General features: G+C 43.5%; 1 protein-coding gene across 2 annotated transcripts in view; it reads right to left on the reverse strand.

Moving 5' to 3' along the window:
* SLC12A2 (solute carrier family 12 member 2) overlaps positions 1–19,175 on the reverse strand; it is a 94,232-nt gene extending 75,057 nt beyond the window's left edge. For both annotated transcript variants that reach the window (XM_015095938.3, XM_012178176.4), the window contains exon 1: positions 18,260–19,175. In XM_015095938.3, the coding sequence (XP_014951424.1) occupies positions 18,260–18,985 (726 nt within the window). In that variant the 5' untranslated portion in view covers positions 18,986–19,175. The remainder of the gene's footprint in view (positions 1–18,259) is intronic.
* Between the last annotated feature and the right edge of the window lie 1,809 nt (positions 19,176–20,984).

A 20,984-nucleotide genomic window follows, 5' to 3' on the forward strand; every position in this document is an offset into this window, starting at 1 on the left:
ACGGCAGCCCACCAGGCTCCCCCATTCCTGGGATTTTCCAGGCAAGATACTAGAGTGGGTTGCCATTTCCTTCTCCAATGCATGAAAGTGAAAAGTGAAAGTGAAGTTGCTCAGTCTTGTCCAACTCTTAGCGACCCCAGGGACTGCAGCCCACCAGGCTCCTCCGTCCACAGGATTTTCCAGGCAAGAGTACTGGGGTGGGGTGCCATTACCTTCTCCAGTGGTTGTAGCAGACAATGCTAAAAGTTTCTGTTAACTACAACCACCAAAAAGGTCAAAAGTCCAGCATAAGGGTGATCACATATAAGTAGAACTGAAACATTAATCCATTCCAGAAGTTTCAAATTATTCCAAATTAATATTTGTAGTAAATGAAAAACAAGTAGGAAAAGCCTATTTAACAGTGCAACAATCTGCCTGAGGTGTTAAATACACAGTAGTTTCATCTGTTTCTGAGCAATTATCTTATTATTTCCTATAACTACATACACACATGGAAAATATCACAGAGAAAAGGATGATTTTTTTTCCCCCATGACTCTCAAAGAGTTTGACTCTGGATATGAATTGTTTTGTAGGTTAGGCAATAATTTGGTTTTATATATTTGGACTCCTATTATCTGTCTGGCTTCCTTTCATAACAGCCAGCATTTACTGAAAGCCTACTGTGTGCCAGACACTTCTCTAAACGTTTACACATACTCTTTCCCTGAACTGCAACATCTTTGAGAGATAGATATAATCTCCACCTAACAAAGGTGGTAACAGTCTTTTGATAGGCTAACTTACCCAAGCCATGCAGCTGTTAACGTGGCAATGCAGAGAATCTTCTAAACGGGAGAATTCCACACATTACAGTGAGTGAGCCAAAGTGAATTATTTTAAGCTGTCTATTTTGAGTAAGAGGACTATAGACAAATTGCCCAACTTAAGAAACTGTCCTGCTTCTACTTCCCAATTCCTCAGCTATTTTCACTCTTACCTTGCTTCATCCTTCCTTCCTCTGCTTTCCAATCTAGAGAAGCTAAGGGTCTCTGACATAATCCTCGTAAAAAATGACAGAAGTAGTTCTGCACTGCATGACAGCAGAGGGGATATTTTAAAAATCTCTTTGCGCTTTGCAGAAACTCCCCCAGGGTCTACAGTGTATACGAGACTGCCGCAGACAGCTGCATGAGACCACCTATGAGAAAGAAGTGCTAGTGTACAGACAGAACCCACCTGGAAGGCATGTCAAATGGTTAAACATGAAATTGTCCAAGATAGTTACATTAGTTATTTAACTTTGGAAGCTTTTTTGGATGCTGTGGTGGTAGACAGGGTAGTTAAGGCAGACCAATCAATCATTTGGTTTCTATGTTACCTAGGATATTCTTTTTCCAATTACAAACCATGTTAGCTGCTCAAGTTAGCAACCTCTTTTGATCAAATGCTCTAGGTCAGGGCTTCCCTGGAGGCCCTGTGATAAAGAATCCACCTGTCAATGCAGAAGACATGGGTTCAATCCCTGATCCAGGAAGATCCTACTTGCCTCGGAACAGCTAAGCCTGTGCACCACAACTGTTAAGCCTGTGCTCTAGAGCTTGGGAGCCGCAAACACTGAAGCCCACTCACCCTGGAGCCCGTTCTCCACAACTACAGAAGCCACTGCAATGAGCAGCTCGAGCACTGCTAGCAGACCAGCCCCCACTCACCACAACTAAAGAAAACCCTGCACACAGCAATAAAGACCCAAAGCAGCCAAAAATAAGCAAAACAATTACAAAGTATTTTTTTAAATGCTATTTAGAAAAGGCAGAGGAACCAGAGATCAAACTGCCAACATCCACTGGATCGCTGAAAAAGCAAGAGAGCTCCAGAAAAACATCTACTTTTGCTTTATTGACTATGCCAAAACCTTTGACTGTGTGTAGATCACAACAAACTGTGGAAAATTCTTCAAGAGATGGGACTACCAGATCACCTGACATGCCTCCTGAGAAATCTGCATAGAGGTCAGGAAGCAACAGTTAGAACTGGACATGGAACAACACACTGGTTCCAAATCGGGAAAGGAGTACGTCAAGACTGTATATTGTCACCCTGCTATTTAACTTCTATGCAGAGTACATCATGCAAAATGCCAGGCTGGATGAAGCACAAACTGGAATCAAGATTGCCGGGAGAAATATCAATAACCTCAGATATGCAGAAGACACCACCCTTATGGCAGAAAGCGAAGAAGAATTAAAGAGCCTCTTGATGAAAGTGAAAGAGAAGAGTGAAAGAGTTGGCTTAAAACTCAGCATTCAGAAAACTAAGATCATGGGATCTGGTCCCATCACTTCATGGCAAATAGATGGGGAAGCAATGGAAACGGTGACAGACTTCATTTTTTGAGGCTACAAAATCACTGCAGATGGTGACTGCAGCCATGAAATTAAACGATGCTTATTCCTTGGAAGAAAAGTTATGACCAACATAGACAGCATATTAAAAAGCAGAGACATTACTTTATCAACAAGGGTCCCTCTAGTTAAAGCTATGGTTTTTCCAGTGGTCATGTATGGATGTGAGAGTTGGACTATAAAGAAAGCTGAGCGCTGAAGAATTGATGCTTTTGAAATGTGGTGTTGAAGAAGACTCTTTTAGAGTCCTTTGGACTGCAAGGAGATCCAACCTGTCAGTCCTAGAGGAAATCAGTCCTGAATATTCATTGGAAGGACTGATGCTAAAGCTGAAACTTCAATACTTTGGCCACATGATGCAACAAACCGACTCACTGGACAAAACCCTGATGCTGGAAAAGACTGAAGCCAGGAGGAGAAAGGGACGACAGAGGATGAGATGGTTGGATGGCATCACAGACATGATGGACATGATTTGAGTAGGCCCCAGGAGTTGGTGATGGACAGGGAAGCCTGGCGTGCTGAAGTCCATGGGGTGGCAAAGAGTCGGACACGACTGAGTGACTGAACTGAACTAAGGTGATTCTAGATTCTCTCCTCCCATATATAGTTTATCATTGCAACCTCTTGACCCCTGGGAATCCACCTATACATCCATGCCCTTTCTGGAAGGCTTGAAAAATAAAATTACCCACACAGAATTCTTGAAGTTTATCATTAGCGGTTTGTGTCCACGCATAGCAAGATTTGACATAATTGAAGAAAAAGTAATTATTAGTCTGTTTTAGAAGTAAAGTTTCTGGGGAGGAAGGTGGGAAGGGGGTTCAGGATGGGGAACACGTGTACACCCATGGCAGATTCATGTTCACGTATGGCAAAACCAATACAATACTGTAAAGTAGCCTCCAATTTAAATAAATTTATTTTTAAAAATAGAAGTTAAGTTTCTGTATTTTTACAATTATAGACTTTACTATTCCTAATAATTTTTCTTTAACTTTTTTGTACATCCTCAAAATCCTATCCTTTAAAGTTAGGAAATTACTGAAAGACTTCTAACTAAAATATTTAATTTGATATAACACTGCTTTATTGCAGAAATGTTGGTTTTAAAGTATTTCCTCCTGGGGAACTTTTTGCTTGCTATTCCCTCTGTTTTTAACACACTTTGAAAATGGCTGGCTCCTTCTCAACCTTTAGGTCCTCGCTCAAATGCAGCCTCCTTCCCAGATCACCCAACATATAGTTTCTTCTCAACGGTGCCCCTTTTATTTCCTTCATAGCATATATCACACTTGGTAATTTATTTATTCAGCTCTTGTTATCTAAGCATCTACCTCTACTCCTTCAAAACAAATTAAAATGGCCTTCCCTGACATTTTTAATCAAAGACACAGAGAATAAATATTGAGCCTCTATGGGCTTTTATGAGCAATCCCTGTTTTCCAAATAATGTCCTGAAATAGTAACAAGTAAAATTGTATGTCCTGAGTCAGATCCAGGTTCAAAACCCAGCTCTGCTACTCACTAGCTATGTGAAACTCTGGCAAGCTAACACCTCTGGCTCTCAGTTTCCCCATCTGTAAAATGGAGACTGTATTACCAATCCCACAATGTTTGAGAAGATAAAGTGAGAAAACGTGACTGTACAGAACACAAAAAACTCTCACATACTGCTAGTGGGAATATAAAGTGGTACACAACTTTGGAAACAGTTTGGGCATTACCTTTGTAAGCTGAAAAAAATGCACACCTTTTTATCCAGCAAATCTACTCCTAGAAACATCCGTATAGATAAACAACACTTAAATGAAGCAGGACACATATTAAAATGTTCATGTCAGCATTGTTAACAAGTGCCAAGGACCAGAAACAATCTCAAACATCCACAGCTACAGAACAGCAGCATGTCATATAACGAGGGATCATCAGGAGTACAAGCGAATGAATTATAAATACACACAGTGAGCAAAAGAGGACAGATAGAAAAGAACCATAGGATTCCACATAGAGTTTTAAAGCAGGCAAAGCTAGACTAATGGTCTCCAGGAATACATAAAGGTGACAAAAGACATAAAAAAAAAAAAAAAAAAGACCCAGACCCAGACCCAAAGAAATAATCACCGTTAAGTTAGGACAGTGATTACTTTTGGCACAGGAAGATTAGAGCGGGGTACACAGAGGGTTTCTGGGGTGCTAGCAATGGTCTATCCTTTGATTAAATTACATACAAGCTTTATGTTTTTTCTTTGCTATATTTCATAATTTTTAAAAGACCTTTAAAAGGTTAAAAAAGAAAATATATTAATTACTTGGTACATTGTCTGACATTAAAAGTAAGCAGTTAATAAATTTTGGCTATTATTATGGACAACAAACAAGCGATATATTATTGCAACTGCCCATGGGTGAGTTTAAATAACTAGATGTTGAACAAATACATAAAAATAAATGCTGCAAAACATTATTAATCTAGACTCCACTACATTGCTTCTTATAATATTGACAGTTTAAGATTACCTTTGGAAGAATAAACAAAAACATGACCTATACGTACAAGTATGGCACCTCCATGCTGAATCGTGCTAAAGGATGATAGCCTCTACCATCAGCACGTCGACAGGGTAGAGCGTGAAGAACCGGCTCTGAAGTGACCCAGCTACTAGAAATGCTTTGTATTGTCCCTGCTGTTTAAAATGCCTTTAATAAATGAGGACTTCCTCCCTGTGTTGCTTTCTTTAGTGGCAACTGATAAGCACTTTAGAGCAGGGCTGCTGCCGCTGCTGCTAAGTCGCTTCAGTCGTGACCGACTCTGTGCGACCCCACAGATGGCAGCCCACCAGGCTCCACAATCCCTGGGATTCTTCAGGCAAGAACACTGGAGTGGGTTGCCATTTCCTTCTCCAATTCATGAAAGTGAAAAGTGAAAGTGAAGTCACTCATAAGTGTCCGACTTTTCGTGACCCCATGGACTACAGCCTACCAGGCTCCTCCATCCATGGGATTTTCCAGGCAAGAGTACTGGAGTAGGTTGCCACTGCCTTCTCCGTTAGAGCAGGGCTAGCAAGGGTTAATATTACACTGCACAGTAAGAGAACAGAAACAAGACTTCTGGGCCCAGCTTTATTTAAGCAAATTAAATCATTGTTAATGACAGAAAGAGGAGTGGGAAATCTTCATTTCAGGGTACAGTTAGTATAAGAGAATTCACTACTTTCTTTACAAGCAGCTTATTACTGATTTAAAAAATTATACTTCAAGAAAGTTAAAATTCACAAAAAGAATGCTATTTAAATTGTAAAAACAAACTTTTGAACTAAAGCATTCATAAAGATACTTTAGATTAAAATTTCTCATACACTTCAATAGCATCTGCTTAATACTAATGTAAGCTAAAGTGTTAATAGCATGAACCAAAGCCAAATCAGTATCTATAAATGGATGCATACATATGCAAATACAGATGTCAAAGTGGCTGGGCTTATTCTAACCATTTCTTCATCAAGCACTAGCCAATGATATCATCCCAAAGCTACCAACATTTCCTATCCGTGCTGTCGGTGATTGGTGTATTCAGTGTAATGCCCCCCATACAGACTATGCTCTCAAAACAAAGTATTGTTTTACAGGAATCCAATCTGCTCTGGCTAACAATGGTCTATTAATATCCAGCGGCATTAATGCAGAGCTCAAAACTCAAGTGCCACAGATAAAAGTGGATGCTGTGACCATGTGACTTTACAATGAACCAAGTCAGAACTGCTGATTACAGTCAAAGAATTCAGTCCTCCACCTAGCCCATCTTGTTCAAGACTGAGTTACAACAAAATGCATTAAGAATACTTTAATTTATATATCATTTCAAATTCCATACAACCTGCTAATGTCAACAAACTATAGCTTAAAAGAACATTTTAATTGACGGTACCAGAAAACTTACTGAGTGATACTGGAAGATATAACTGTATCATTTACATTTCAAATTGTTCTATTTTTAAAATAAGGAGAACCAGAAGTTGTCAAGGATATAAACATGCGACTTAGCGACATTCTAAATACGTAGTATTAGAAATGCAATAAACATGGAGAAACACGTGGTAGCAAGACTTCATTTGGTGCACAGTATGCACTTAGTAGCTCACATATTTCTTACATGAATATACGCTATTTCTCACTATGAATTAACGTCTTTCCCATTTTCTAGAGAAGAAAATTGAGGACCTGAGGTGGCAAGTACTCTTTCTAAAGATCATCCAAGTATTAAATGGAAAAGGCAGGATTTAAATCCCTGACTGACAGTCAACTAACTACGTATGGAAAAAAAACTAGGAGAAATTGAAAACAAGATCAGATGACAGAAAGAGAAGAGGAACTAAAGAGCATCTTGATGAAGGTGAAAGGGGAGAGTGAAAAAGCTGGCTTAAAACTCAACATTCAAAAAACTAAGATCATGGCATCCAGTCCCATCATTTCATGGCAAACAGATGGGGGAAGAAATGGAAACAGTGACAAGCTTTACTTCCTTGGACTCCAAAGTCACTGCAGATGGTGACTGCAGCCATGGAATTAAAAGATGCTTGCTCCTTGGAAGAAAAGCCATGACCAACCTAGACAGCGCATTAAAAAGCAGAGACATCACTTTGCCTACAAAGGTCTGTACAGTCAAAGCTATTTTTCCAGTAGTCATGTACGGATATGAGAGTTGGGACCATAAAGAAGGCTGAGCACTGACGAACTGATGCTTTTGAACTGTGGTGTTGGAGAAGATTCTTGAGAGTCCCTTGGAGAGCAAGGATATCAAACCAGTCAATCCTAAAGGAAATCAATCCTGAACATTCATTGGAAGGACTGATGCTGAAGCTCCAGTACTTTGGCCACCTGATGTGAAGGGCTGACTCACTGGAAAGACCCTGATGCTAGAAAAGATTGAGGGCAGGAGGAGAAGGGGCAACAGAGGATGAAATGGTTGGATGGCATCACCAACTCAATGGACATGACTTTGAGCAAGCTCTGGGAGATGGGAAGGACAGGGAAGCCTGGCATGCTGCAATCTATGGGGTCACAGAGTCGGACACAACTAAGCAACTGAAAAACAATACACCTATCTAAGAGTTTAATCCAGATCTTTGATAGTTAGATTTCTATATTAGGATGTTTCAAAATTGACACTCAGCATATCAATTAAAAAAAAAAAAAAAACCACAACAATGTACTACTGTCACAATGATAACCAAAATCTGTCTAAGACATATTCTTTGGGAGGGAGGAGTAATTTTTTTCCAGGTAAGTCTTTTAAAATTTGGGAATCATTGGTCCAAACAAAAGGAAAGGGAGATAGAAAGCTAGTTTCAAGAGATGCAGCCTCACCAAATGTTAGTTAAGTGCTTAGGAAAACCACAACCTTGCAAAATATAACTGCTACTCCAAGACCTTCTGAAAACCCACCTCCTCCAAAGACAGACTGGAAGACCAAATGCAGAAATGTGAGTTAAAAAGTGCTTTGGAAATGTAACACTTTATACAATATTAACAGATTCTTCACAGACTTTCCAATATTAAAGATGAGGAACTCATCTTTAACAACAAATATTTCATTGAGGGCCTGATATGTTTAGACAACTTTATTTAAGGAAGGATCTCACGCAAAATCAGAAAATAAAAAAGTGACTGTTTAACAATTTTAAACTAGTGGTGACTATTTGAGTGGAAGCACAGGCTAATAGGTTCTCTGTGATGAGGGAAACGCTCTATATCTTCACTGTCCAGTATGGTAGCCACCAGCCAACATGTGGGTACTGAGCACTCAAAATATGGCTCAAGTAAGCATATTTTTAACTTTAGTTTAAACTCAGCTTAACAGCCAAATGTGACTAGTGGTTATAGTATTGAAAAGTGAAAGCCCAGATCATAAAAATTACATCCCACTTTTGGGGAATACAGAGAAGAAAGGCAGAAGAAATGGGAAAAAACAACAACAACTTACTGAGTCCTTTTATAAGAAACTTTCTTTAAATTTTTTGAAAAGAATTTTCTATTGGGAAAAGATCTATCCACACTGTGAAACTGAGGAGTCCAAACCTTTTCTACTTTATTTTCAATGAACTAAAAAACAACTGCCATGGGTATTTTAAAAAGAAACAAACCACCGAAATAGCAAGACTTGTATAGTATTAAACTGTGGGACACTGGAATTAACTGGTAGTTAAAACGGTTGTGGCAAGTTCCAGCCTTGTCTCTGCCAGTTATGGGTCTTATGATTTTGGACAGGTAGGTCACCTAGCTCTTTCATGTGCCAACTGGGGCCACATGGCTGTCAAATGTCCTTTAGAAATTCTAGATGACAATATAAGGAACATGAAAGTTTAAGATTCTTCTGCAACATTAATTTATTAAAAAAAAAAACAGTTCTATTATTCAACACGTATTAACAGGATCTGCTATGTAGTAGGGACATAATGATAAACAGCCACAGACATAGTCTGCTTCTCATGGAGCTTGAAGTCAACTCAAGTTGACTCAAATAACCATCTTAACACACGCACACTCCCTCTAATTGAAGTCAGTGCTCCAAGAGAAAAGAGATTTGTCCTAGACTGGAGGTTAAAGGCTTCCTCTCCCAGGAAATAAGGACTGAAGTGAAACTTTAAGACTGAAAAGGTTTATCAGTATGGCATGGAGGAGAAAGGAGGAAGATTTCCTGGGCCCTATTACATACTACAAAGGCCCAATGGCCAAAGAAAATACTGTGCTGTTAAGAACTGAAACATCTAAGGATGTAGCCCAGAGCTAGACAATGCAGGGCTAGTTTTAAGCCAAGGAATAACATGGTTAAGTTTGTTTTAAAAGGATCACTCTGGGCACAATACCGACACGGCACAGTGAGTAAGAGGAAGCCGTAAAAGGCTGCTGGAGAGGGACATGCTGCAGTTGTCTAGGATGGCAGCAGCGAGGATGAAAATCATATTTAGGAAATAAAGATGCGGCAAAGAACTTGGTGGTGACCTGGATATACAGAGAAAGAAGTGTCAGGGATGACTCAGTCTTCTCGTGCAATGTGATGAGTGGTAGTACCATTCAGAAACACAGGACACACTGCAAGAGGGCCTGGGTGGTTTTGTTTTGGGAGGCAGAGAGAGAGATATAAGTTTGTGAGTGTGGGGTGTCTTTAGACAGGAGGCAAAAGTGTCTAGCAGGCACTGGATACCAGGACTCAGAAAGCGCGTATTAATTAGTAAGAGACAAAATCCGGGGAGTAATTAGCCTTCAGGTGATACTGAAAGGTGATATACAGAGAGAAGATGACAAAGCAAGCAAGCAAGCCAGAAGCAAGCCTAGAGTATGGCCAGTTTAGAGACAAAGGAGACTGCAGGAGACTCTGGGTTGAAAAAGCCAGAGAGGGAGAAGGAAAAGTAAGAGAGTGGTGTTACAGAAGCCAAGAAGTGTCAAGAAGACTTCAAAAGAGTATCAAATGCTGCTGGAAGGCTGACTGCTACTGAGAAAAAGGGTTTGTTGGAATTAGTGATAAGGATGAAGGAGCTCACCGGTGACTTTTAACAAGAACTATTTAGGTGAAATGATGGGGTAAAAGTCATGTTACAGCAGATGGCCAGGATCCTCATAGTTCCTTTAAGTCTCGCTCTAATGGACCATCGTCAAGCTTGTCTTCCAAGCCACCTGCCTGCAATACGGGTCCAAAATGACTCACACACTAAACTGTTAGAAACTACGTCACTGAAGGAACCAATTCACACCGACCCAACAGAGAACCACCCAGAGGTTCCTAGTATGCTTACTCTAGATAAATAGCCAGTTTGTCAGTGCTCAGGAACTGCATAGTGAAAATTTCATACAGAGAAATTTCTGAGTGCAAGGGTACCATGACTACATCAGCCACAACCAGCTTCTACATTGAGATGAGATTCCACCAGCTATGTTTGCTTTTCAGACTTCCCTCTTCTTCTAATCAGAAGTCCCCAAGCTATGGGCTTTAAGTTTTTCAAAACAGCTTTGTGCTAAGTTGCTTCAATCATGTCTGACTCTGTGCAATCCTACGGACTATAGCCCGCCAGGCTCCTCTGTCCATGGGATTTTCTAATTTCCTCTGTCCATCCCCTTCTCCAGGGGATCTCCCTGACCCGGGCATCGAACCCATGTCTCTCATGTCTCCTGCCTCGGCAGGCAGGTTCTTTACCATAATAGCTTTGTTGTTGTTATCAGTCGCTCAGTTGTGTCTGACTCTTCGCCACCCCGTGGACAGCAGTACCCCAGGCTTCGCTGTCCTTCACCATCTCCTGAAGCTTGCTCAAACTCATGTCCGTTGAGTCAGTGATGCCATCCAACCATTTCATCCTCTGTCGGTCGTCCCCTTCTCCTCCTGCCTTCAATCTTTCCCAGCATCAGCGTCTTTTCTAATGAGTCAGCTCTTTGCATCAGGTGGCCAAAGTACTGGAGCTTCAGCATCAGTCCTTCCAATGAATATTCAAGGGATAGACTGGTTTGATCTCCTTGCAGTCCAAGGGACTCTCAAGAGCCTTCTCCAACACCAAGGGTCAAAAACAGTCAATTCTTTGGGCCCACCCTTCTTTATGGTCCAACTCTCACATCCATACATGTCTACTGGAAAAACCATAGCTTTGACTATACAGATCTTCTTAATAGCTTTAGGAAAGCACTATTACAGGTTCTAGTGAAAAATGGAAGGATAATAAAGCCAATGGCAGATGATAAATTTAATATTTAATGGGAAACCATTGATATGTTTTAACTTCGGTAACTAGTTTTCCTTGTCCATCCCTTACTCCTTCACTTTGCAGAGTCAACTCACTATTTCCCCACGTATACTCTTTGAAAAACTACCAGTTCTCATAAAAACACATTTTTATGCTAGAAATTAAAACCCATTTTCTTAGGTTCTATTACTTCACAAACGATTAGCTGCAATTTTATAACTGTTTGCCCCATTATAGAACTAACTTGTAGGCTGAAACCCAACTCTTGAGTCCACTTACCAAACTGGCTCCTCCCAGTCTCTCACCTCTTCATAAACATTGATTCTGTTCTCAACAAGGGAAAACTCCTCACTCAAACAGTTGCTAATCTCAACAATTTCACCTTTTAAATATAATCAGCATTTAAACACCTGTCATCATATCAAACACTATCACCTTCATAATGGTCATCAACATCATAACTAAAACAGTGCCAACTGGTTTCCCAGCTTCCACTCTTACGTGCTGATGGGATACTCCCCACACAGCAACGAGAGTGATGTTTTACAAATGCAAGTCAGATCATGTCAAGTCTGTGCTCAGAGCTTTCCATGACTCCCTACATCACTCAGGGTAAAATTCTAAGTCTTCATCACGATCTACCAGGTTTTACATTGTTGCTCTTCACTACTGTTCCAGCCTCCCCTATCACTGTCCTGCTAGTCACCCCAGTCTTGTTGGTCCCCTTGTTTCTCAGTCATGTCAAGCACACCCCAGGCACACTCCTATCTCAAGGTCCTGGTGTTTGCAGTCCTCTGTCGATTCTTCTCCCAAGGTATTTGCACGGGCTGATCTTTAGTTCCTGTCTAGTGACTGCTCGTGGAGAAGGAACTAGCCACCCACTCCAGTGCTCTTGCCTGGAAAATCCCATGGATGAAGGAGCCTGGTGGGCTGCAGTCCATGGGGTCACTAAGAGTCGGACACGACTGAGCGACTTCACTTTCACTTTTCACTTTCATGCATTGGAGAAGGAAATGGCAACCCACTCCAGTGCTCTTGCCTGGAGAATCCCAGGGACGGGGGAGCCTGGTGGGCTGCTGTCTATAGGGTCACAGAGTCGGACACGACTGAAGTGACCTAGCAGCAGCAGCGACTGCTCGAGTCAGAGAGGGCTTCTCTAACTTACCTAAAACAGCACCACCCCAGCCATTACCATCTACCTACCTTTCAGTTTCTTCACAGCAGTTATATCACACTTACTGGCTCACTTCTCCTACCACTAAGATAAATGCTCTACAGTTCCTTTCTGCTCACTGCTGTATCCTCAGCACTCAGAACAGGGCTATTACTGGTGCTCAATCAAGACTTTTTGAAAAACTAAAAAATTCATATTCATTTCACTTCAGCATGGAGCCAATCTGATTAGTATCACAGACTTTACAAACACATATGAAACATGTAATAAATAAATTAGTGAAAATGAACACACTCTATACATAAGAACCAAGAAACTCTCTTTTGGTCCTTTAAACTCTGGTCTAACAAGATTGGGAATGTAAGTGTGAACACAAACACATGAAGACATTGATTACAAAAGCAGTACACAGATTTTTTGCCACATTTTAAACCTCAAATTTATCTTTCCTTCTTCCCAGGCAGTCAGTTGGTATATACTTGGAGAATGTGTACAGTCTTATGGGTAAACCAGACTTCAGCTCTGGTGGATCTGGTTTAGAGGGTGGTAAAAGTCCATCCTAAAGGAGATCAGTCCTGGGTGTTCATTGGAAGGACTGATGCTAAAGCTGAAACTCCAGTACTTTGGCCACCTCATGCAAAGAGTTGACTCAATGGAAAAGACCCTGACGCTGGGAGGGGTTGGGAGCAGGAGAAGGGGACAACAGAGGATGAGTGGCTGGATGGCATCACCAACTCGACGGACGTGAGTTTGGGTGAACTCCGGGAGTTGGTGATGGACAGGGAGGCCTGGTGTGCTGCGATTCATGGGGTCGCAAAGAGCAGGACACGACTGAGCGACTGAACTGAACTGAACTGAAACGTCACTCAGTTGAATTCTCCAGGCCAGAATACTAGAGTGGGTAGCCTTTCCTTTCTTCAGGGGATCTTCCCAACCCAGGGATCTAACCCAAGTCTCCCACATTGCAGGCGGATTCTTTACCAGCTGAGGCACAAGGGAAGCCCTTAGAGGGTGGGGCCCCGGCAAAACTGTGAAACAGTCCAAGTTTGTGCCACACACACATATTTCTGATCAAGGTCCCACCTCTACTCAACCTGGACCTACTCTACTCCCTATCCCCAGGGATTTGACCCATTCTTCTTCTTCCTGGGTGACCTTCCAAAACTCAAGCTCTGTACTGATATGATTAGCAGTGTGTGGAATTTTTTGTCCAAGACTCAACACAACCCACTTAGAGCGGTAGCTACACTTGATTAAAGTCCTTGTTAAGTGGGAGGAACTTATCACCCCGATACACTCAACAAACAAATCTTTATTAACTACCTATTCTCTCTCCAGAGATGAATGAGATACCGGCTCAGGTCCTAGTGAAAGAGACAGTCGCATTAGTTAATAACTCCTGCTCTCTTCTTTCGGTTATGTAACCATTCCACTCTCAAGTCAAGATAGAAGAGTGATGCTGGCAACCCCCAACATGTCCCCCTCAACATCCCTGCCATCTCAGAGCAGGCCCAGGGAATACAGAGGAAGAAGAAACAATAAGAAAGAGGAGCTACGTCCTGGCAACAGTAAAAAAAAAAAGAAACATCTGGGTGTGAATTTCATCTGTACCACTTTCTATGACAGTGGTATTAAGGATTTCTTCAGGTTCTATGAGCCCATTTTATCATGAGTAAAATGTGTCTAAGACTTCTTAGGAATTAAATGAAAAAACCAACATGCTTAGTGAAACATGAGACATTTTTCCACATCTGATGTTTTCTATCATACACGTTGAAATTGTCTATCAGATACTTATTTCTTTATTTACCATCTACTTTTAAATTTCTTCTTATAGGGGCAGGAATCACTATGTCAGTTTTATTCTTTAAAAAAAAATCAATTATTGGCATCAGCTTTGAAGACTTCCTGTCCTTTTTAAAATTATTTTCTCTCAGCTTCTCTGACACTGCTCTCCTGGCTATTTCTCACCAGCCTAAGAGCTCCTTCTTTATTTCCTTTGCCTGTGTCTCCACAATCCCAGTAGACCTCTAGGCATTCCCCAAGTCGGAGCCCAGACCGTGTTTCGTTCTCTTATCTACCCACTTTCCCAAGTAACTTCACGCCTGACTTTAGACCATCAGTACATATACACATATGTATATACACATACACACATATATTTCATATACATATATATCCTGCCCCTTCTCCCTCAAAATGACTCTTGGACTAAGATGTCTTACAAGCTACTCAAAAAGCACTCTTTCTTTCCTCCCCAAATCAATGTTCCTTCTCTAGTCTTTCCCATCTTAAGCAAAGTACCATGTATTCAGCTGCTCAGGTCCAAAATCTAGGAGTCAGCTTCTCTTTCATGCCCATATCCAGTCCACGTACATCCCACTCATTCTGCCCCCCAAGCCTTATCATTTATAATGAGACCACAGCAAAAGCTGCTTCTGTTCTCCCTCCTGCCAATCCCTTCATCCAGCAATCAAAAGATGTTAAAACAGTTCACGTTGCTGCGTCACACAAAATCAATCACTTTTCACTACCTTTATAAACAAACCTTATATTGGCCTCCTTATAGTTCTTTGAACACACCACTCTCACTATCTTCACAGATTTTGTTCCTTTGACCCGGCATGTTGTTCTGCTCTATCATCAGCTTAGCCTGTAAGTTTCAGCTTCAGTGTCACACTTTGCGAAAAAGGCCTCCCCAAACCTAACTAAAATTAGGACCTATTATATCGTCATCAACATTCAATACTCCTCTTTCACAGCACCAGCGGAGGTGGCATTTAATTACATTATTTGTTTGGTTAATGTATGCTTACTACTTACTAGAGTATGACAGAAGTGAAGTGAAGTCGCTCAGTCGTGTCTGACTCTTTGTGACCCCATGGACTGTAGCCTACTGGGCTCCTCCATCCTTGGGATTCTCCAGGCAAGAGCACTGGAGTGGGGTGCCATTTAGTCAGTATCGATTTTGCTAATCACTGCATCGCTCCATAGTGCCACAGTCATGTGACCTACACCTACGAAACTCTTCTCCCTAATAAATATTTGGTAAATGGAGGACTCATGAGTCCTGGCCCTAGAATGGCTGTGTAATACAGCAAGATGCACCTTGATTATTTAACTCCTCTTCAGCTGGATTTTTGGGCAAAATGCTTTACAACGTCACAGTGCTAGGCAAAGAAAGGAACTCAAGTATAGGAAGACAGTGTAGTCCTTTCCCCCAACAAGTTCCTGGAGTGCTTTTCTTTTACTTTTTTTATTCTTCCATAGTTCCCAGCACAGACTTAGACCCATGGTAGATAATGAAGAACTCAGTGACCTGAGCAGGCTCTATGACAGTCAATCAAGAGCTAGGATTAAACGCTATAGAATTCTGAGCGCTATGATTTCATCTAGGGCTACAAGCAGTAGAAAAGATTTTAATGAGTAAAAGTCAATCTAAAAAGTGAGGAACAACATTTGGGAATCTTGCCAACCTGCACTATCAGCCTCACCCTGCCCTCCTTCAATAGCGGTTTATCTATGGCCAGATTGGTACTCCTTAACATGACACGTTTTTTTAATCTGTTTGCTAATTTCTAAACAAAAGTTTCTTCAAGATGAGGTTCTGTACTTACCTAACCTAATAAACCTTTTCACTGCCCATAAAGGACCTGAATGCTGCTGCTGTTGCTGCTAAGTCACTTCAGTCGTATCTGACTCTGTGCGACCCCATAGACAGCAGCCCACCAGGCTCCCCCATCCCTGGGATTCTCCAGGCAAGAACACTGGAGTGGGTTGCCATTTAGTAGAAGGTAAAAAACTAAAAAGAACTTATTATACCACATGCTGCAAAAATGAAACTCTGAACGTAACGTTTTAGTTACTACATTCATTGAAAATTGTAGAGATTAAGAGAATCTTAAAAGTGAAGTCCTAAAGCTTAACTATGTACTTAAAATTTTTTTTTTTCCTTTTCCTGCAGCATACAACATACGAGATCTTAGGTCCCTGACCAGGTAATGAAGTCCTGCGCCCTGCATTGGAAGTCCAGAGTCCTAATCACTGGACCACCAGGGAAGTTCCTAACTATTTACTCTATGAAGGACCAATATAAGACTGAAATGGTAACTACACTGGCCATTATTTTGCTGGTACTTAACAAGGGCCTTTGTGTACATTTTTTTTCTCTAATCTTCAAAAGAACTCTGAAAGATGAGGAAGCTGAGGCTGACAGGCCAGGTGACTTCTTCAACAACTGCGCATCTAAACCATGCCGGTGTTCTTTCTCATACATTGTGAGCGGACCAAAACCACCAAACAAAACCCTGAAATTTGGGGAGAACTAGAAGTGATTTGCTATTTAGAGAATGTAATTTAAAATAACAAAAACTTTCCCAGGAAGCATACAAGATCAAGGTATATAATAATATCCTTCAATAAAAAAAGCCTTTAAGACTTATGCATAATACAGACTGTTTTACTACTCAACTAAGGGCTTTGATGAAATAAATCTGAAAATATCTATACAGTATTTTCAATAATAAAAATGCTCTAAGAAAAGGGAAATTACCAGCTACATAAACCAGCTACATAATCTACTTTATAAGGACTATATAAGGAATTTTGGAAAAAAAAGAATAGATTTGAGAGGAACAACAGAAATATGAATAAAATGTTTTTTAAAAAATGTTTTCTTCTGAAATGACAAAATACCATAACGGAATGAAAGGAGTAGTATTATCCTTAAATGATGCCAGGCTTTTAAACAATCGATACACTGTAAGGGTTGGGATCTCAGTAATTATCTCAATGAATATTATGTCACATTTTCAAACACTGGGGCAGGTGTAATCTTGTATAAAATGACTGTATGAGATCAAATAATCATATCCAAAAGAAATTACATACTTTCTGTATTTCTATTTCAACTTTTCGACACTATGATCACATCAATCTACATGGTACTACTAACTCTTAGCATTCACAAATTCCATCAATGTAGTCATTATACACTTGTAAAGGCAGACTTCAAGCAATCCAAGTTATAAAAGAAGTTAATTATTAATCAAATCTCAAAGGCATCAATGTCATCTCAAAAGAACGATTTTGTACCCTGAAGAAATAAAAAGTCTTATGGGGTCATAAAAAATAGAATTACAGAAATCAATAGTTTATAGGGATGGCTTTCTGATCACAAAGTGTAACTACTTACGCAAGACCCCAAAAGGTCTTTTCTAGATAGACATCCTCCACAGAAAAAACAAGTCTCCTGTTTTTCTCTCCCTCTCCCTCTTTTAGACTCTGCCCACTCCACCCCCCCTTTTGATGTGACCCTCTTCCAAAAGGTTACATTATAAAAGGTGGATTTATGCTATTATCAGGAACAACTTGTCCCAAGATTTAAGATTTCTATGATCTTTGGACATTCAAGATTGCAGGTACAGAGCTTTAATAATTCATAGACCACAAACACGCTGCTAAGGCTTTCCCTTCAAACACTAACGTTCCCACTCTTGGGAGCCCTAATGGGTATACAGAAGCCATACAATACAACCTTTAAAAAAAGGCACGGATGGCAGGTTCTCTCCAATCCCTCCTGAGAGATGTCCTCAACTAAACCTTCCGCACATTCCCTTGTCCGGACCTAAAAGCACAACTGTCATTCAGAGGGATGGTAATTGGTAAGCGTGGGTAAGAAAAAAAAAAAAAAAGGCATAACTAAATATACAACTGGATGGGGAAGGTTGTTAAAAGCAGCCTCTCCTGTATCACGTAACTAGCCTAACCCGCTGCAAACTTTCAAGATATTAAGTTACATTCCTCTGCAATTCCACCCTTGACAGCTGAATCCAGAGATGCCAGCGAGTCATGCACGTCCATTCCCGCCGCCTTACCCGTGGAGAGCCGGCGGCTGTGTCCCGCGGTCAGCGTGAACCAGAGGCTGGGGAGGAGGGGAGGGCTGCAGGGAGAGGGCCGGGAGAGCTCACCTTTTCCAACTCATCGTGGAGCTCCGCCAGGCTGGGCCGGAGCAGCTTCTCGCCTAGCTGCGCTGCCGTGTGCCGATAGTGGTCGATCCTGGGCACGGCGTCCATAGTGTTGTGGCCGAAGGTGCGCAGGTAGTAGGTGTTGGTGTGGGTGTCATAGTAGTAGTGCTGGTGGTGCCCGCTGCCGCCGCCGCCCGAGTGCAGGCTGCTCCCCTCGCTCAGCACCGTGTCCCCGCCGTTGTGGAAGCTCACGTTGGGCCCGTCGCCTCCGATCCCTGCCGCATCAGACACGCTCTCGTCCGCCGACGAAGAGGCAGCCGGGTCCACGAAGTTCACGCGGAAGCGGCCCTTGGCTTCCTCGCTGGCCTTAGCCTGCCCGCTTTCGACGCTGGCTTTCCCGTCCGCGGGGGTCTCCTTGCCTCCCGCTCCAGCGCTAGCCGCCGCCGCCGCCGCCCGCCCGGCATTCTCGGAAACCAGATCCACCTGGAAGCGGCTCTGGCTCGGGGTGGGCCCCAGGGGTCTGCCCAGCCCGTCGCCGCCCGCCGCGGCGCCCTCCCCGCGGACCCCACCACCGCCACGGCTCACAGCTGCAGCATCCTCCGGCGCTGAGGGCACGGCTGTGCCGGGCAGGTCCATCCCGGCGGCGGCCAGCGGGGCGGCTGGAGGCGTCTCCCCAACCCCGGCCAGCCTAGGGGCGCCGGAGGAGGGCGCCGTGGGCCCCGGTTCCATCGCCGCCCGACCCCCGGCGGACCCGGAGAACCTGGCGGACCTCGAGGGCTGCACGCCCTCCGCGCCCCCGGCCGGCGGTGGTAGCGGCCGCAACACCAGGTGGGGGAGTCGCACTCACAGCCGCGCGCTCGCCGCCGCTAGCCCGAGCCGGCACGAACGCCTCCGGCGGCCGAGTCTGCGCGCGAGTGTGGCGGGCGCGGGGCGGGCCCCGCTGTTTAAAGCCTCGGCGGTGCCGCGGCGGTGGCGGCTCCGGCAGCAGCACGCGGGAGGCGGGGCCCGCGGCTCCTCCGCCCCTCAGCCCGCCCACCCGCGGACCGGCAGAGGCGCGCGGCAGAGGTTCCCTCGGTTCCCGGTGGGTCCAGGCTTCTGCGCGGTTCCACGCAGGAATCGCGTCCGGCCAGTCCGAGCCGGGCCTCCGGCAGCACGAGCTGCGTGATCGGGGAGCGGCCGCCAGCCGCCGTCGCCGGGAAGATCTCTGCGCGGCTACCTCCTCTTCCGTCGCCCTCCTCCCACCCTTCCACCTCCTTCCCCCGCCCCACTCTGCGGCGGAGAGGAGCTGGCCCCCGGCCTCCTCCCTTCCTCCCCGCCCCTAGGGCCGCGCGTCAGTGGGCCGGCACCCAGGCCACGGCGGACCAGCTGCGGACGGCGCCCAGCCCGAGCAGGCTGGAGAAGGGGCGCACGGGCCGTGCCTCGGCGCACGCCGATCGCTGATGCTCAGGCGCCAACTGCCACCACGGCGGCGGCTCCGAGGGATGTCGCCCGCTTGCCTTTTTTTTTTTTTTTTAAGCTCTGAGCTCGCAGTACGGGGCTCAGACGGCGAGATCTCGCGAGATGCTGCAGGGCTACTGGGCTGATTACCCTGCGGCGCTTGGTACCCGAGGCGATGCTGGAGCCGCTGACCGCCCAGCGCGCCTGCGGGTGATGCGGCCGGTTTTCTCGTCCATCCCGCAGGTGCTTCCGGAGTTTTAGGCAAGATGCGCCCGGGGCGAGGCCTGCGCGGAGATCTGGCTCGCCGCTACTCCCCCCACTCACTCCAGGCCTGCGCCTTTGGGGAGGAAGGATTTCCTCTGTACTGTCTTTGAGGCGTTTACCCCCAGGCAGCGTTAATTTGCATAATCTGTTACTAATTCTTGTGGTGATGCAGTGGGTGTGTTCACTCTTACAATGACACCTTCATTTTAAAAGCTGTGATGTTTGAAGACGAGAACGGAGCCTAGTTGTGATAGATAACTTATTGTATCAAGACGATTTTTAACTTGAAGTTGTTTTTTTTTTTTTAATGAATATATTGAGAGCAAAAACTAACAGTGGAGCACTTGCTTGGAAGTTTCGACGTGGTTTAGGTTATGAAGAATTCTATTTCAAGTAAAATAGTAAGGTACCTCTCTCCTGTCCAGGCCTATTTTTTCTTCTGTCAAAAATAGGGGAACTTTGTAACTTTCTTAGCAGTAGAGAAAATCCATTTTTAACATAAATTCTACCCACAGCCCTACATAAAAACAGATAACCATGAATGACTTCTTCCCTCATGTGTCTTTTTGTATTGTTAGTGTAATTTAAAATTTTTTTATGCAAATGAAAACCATTCTTTGCTGAATCCTGGAAGCATGATCAGAGAGGCAGAGTTTGTGGAACTGTTTGGAAATACTGAGAAAAATTCTGCAAGCAGGCAATTTTCAAAAAATTGCCCTATCCATGATTTTATTTGACATTCACTTTTCATCTTAGTTTATCTTTATTGTAAAGATGGAAGAGAGGAAGGAACCACTTTGGGATCATGTAGCCACAGTTTAAGTCCATCATGAACTTTAGTTATATTGGCAGAAAACTGCAGGTCCAGCTCTGTAACTCTATGGACTGTAACACATCAGGCTCTTCTGTCCATGGGATCCTCCAGGCAAGAATACTGGAGTGGATTGCCATGTCCTTCTCCAGGGGATCTTCGTGACCCAGGGCTCGAACCCGTGCCTCTTACGTCTTGGATTGGCAGGCAGGTTCT

This window comes from Ovis aries, chromosome 5 (genome assembly GCF_016772045.2).
Source record: "Ovis aries strain OAR_USU_Benz2616 breed Rambouillet chromosome 5, ARS-UI_Ramb_v3.0, whole genome shotgun sequence".
Lineage (NCBI taxonomy): Eukaryota > Metazoa > Chordata > Mammalia > Artiodactyla > Bovidae > Ovis > Ovis aries.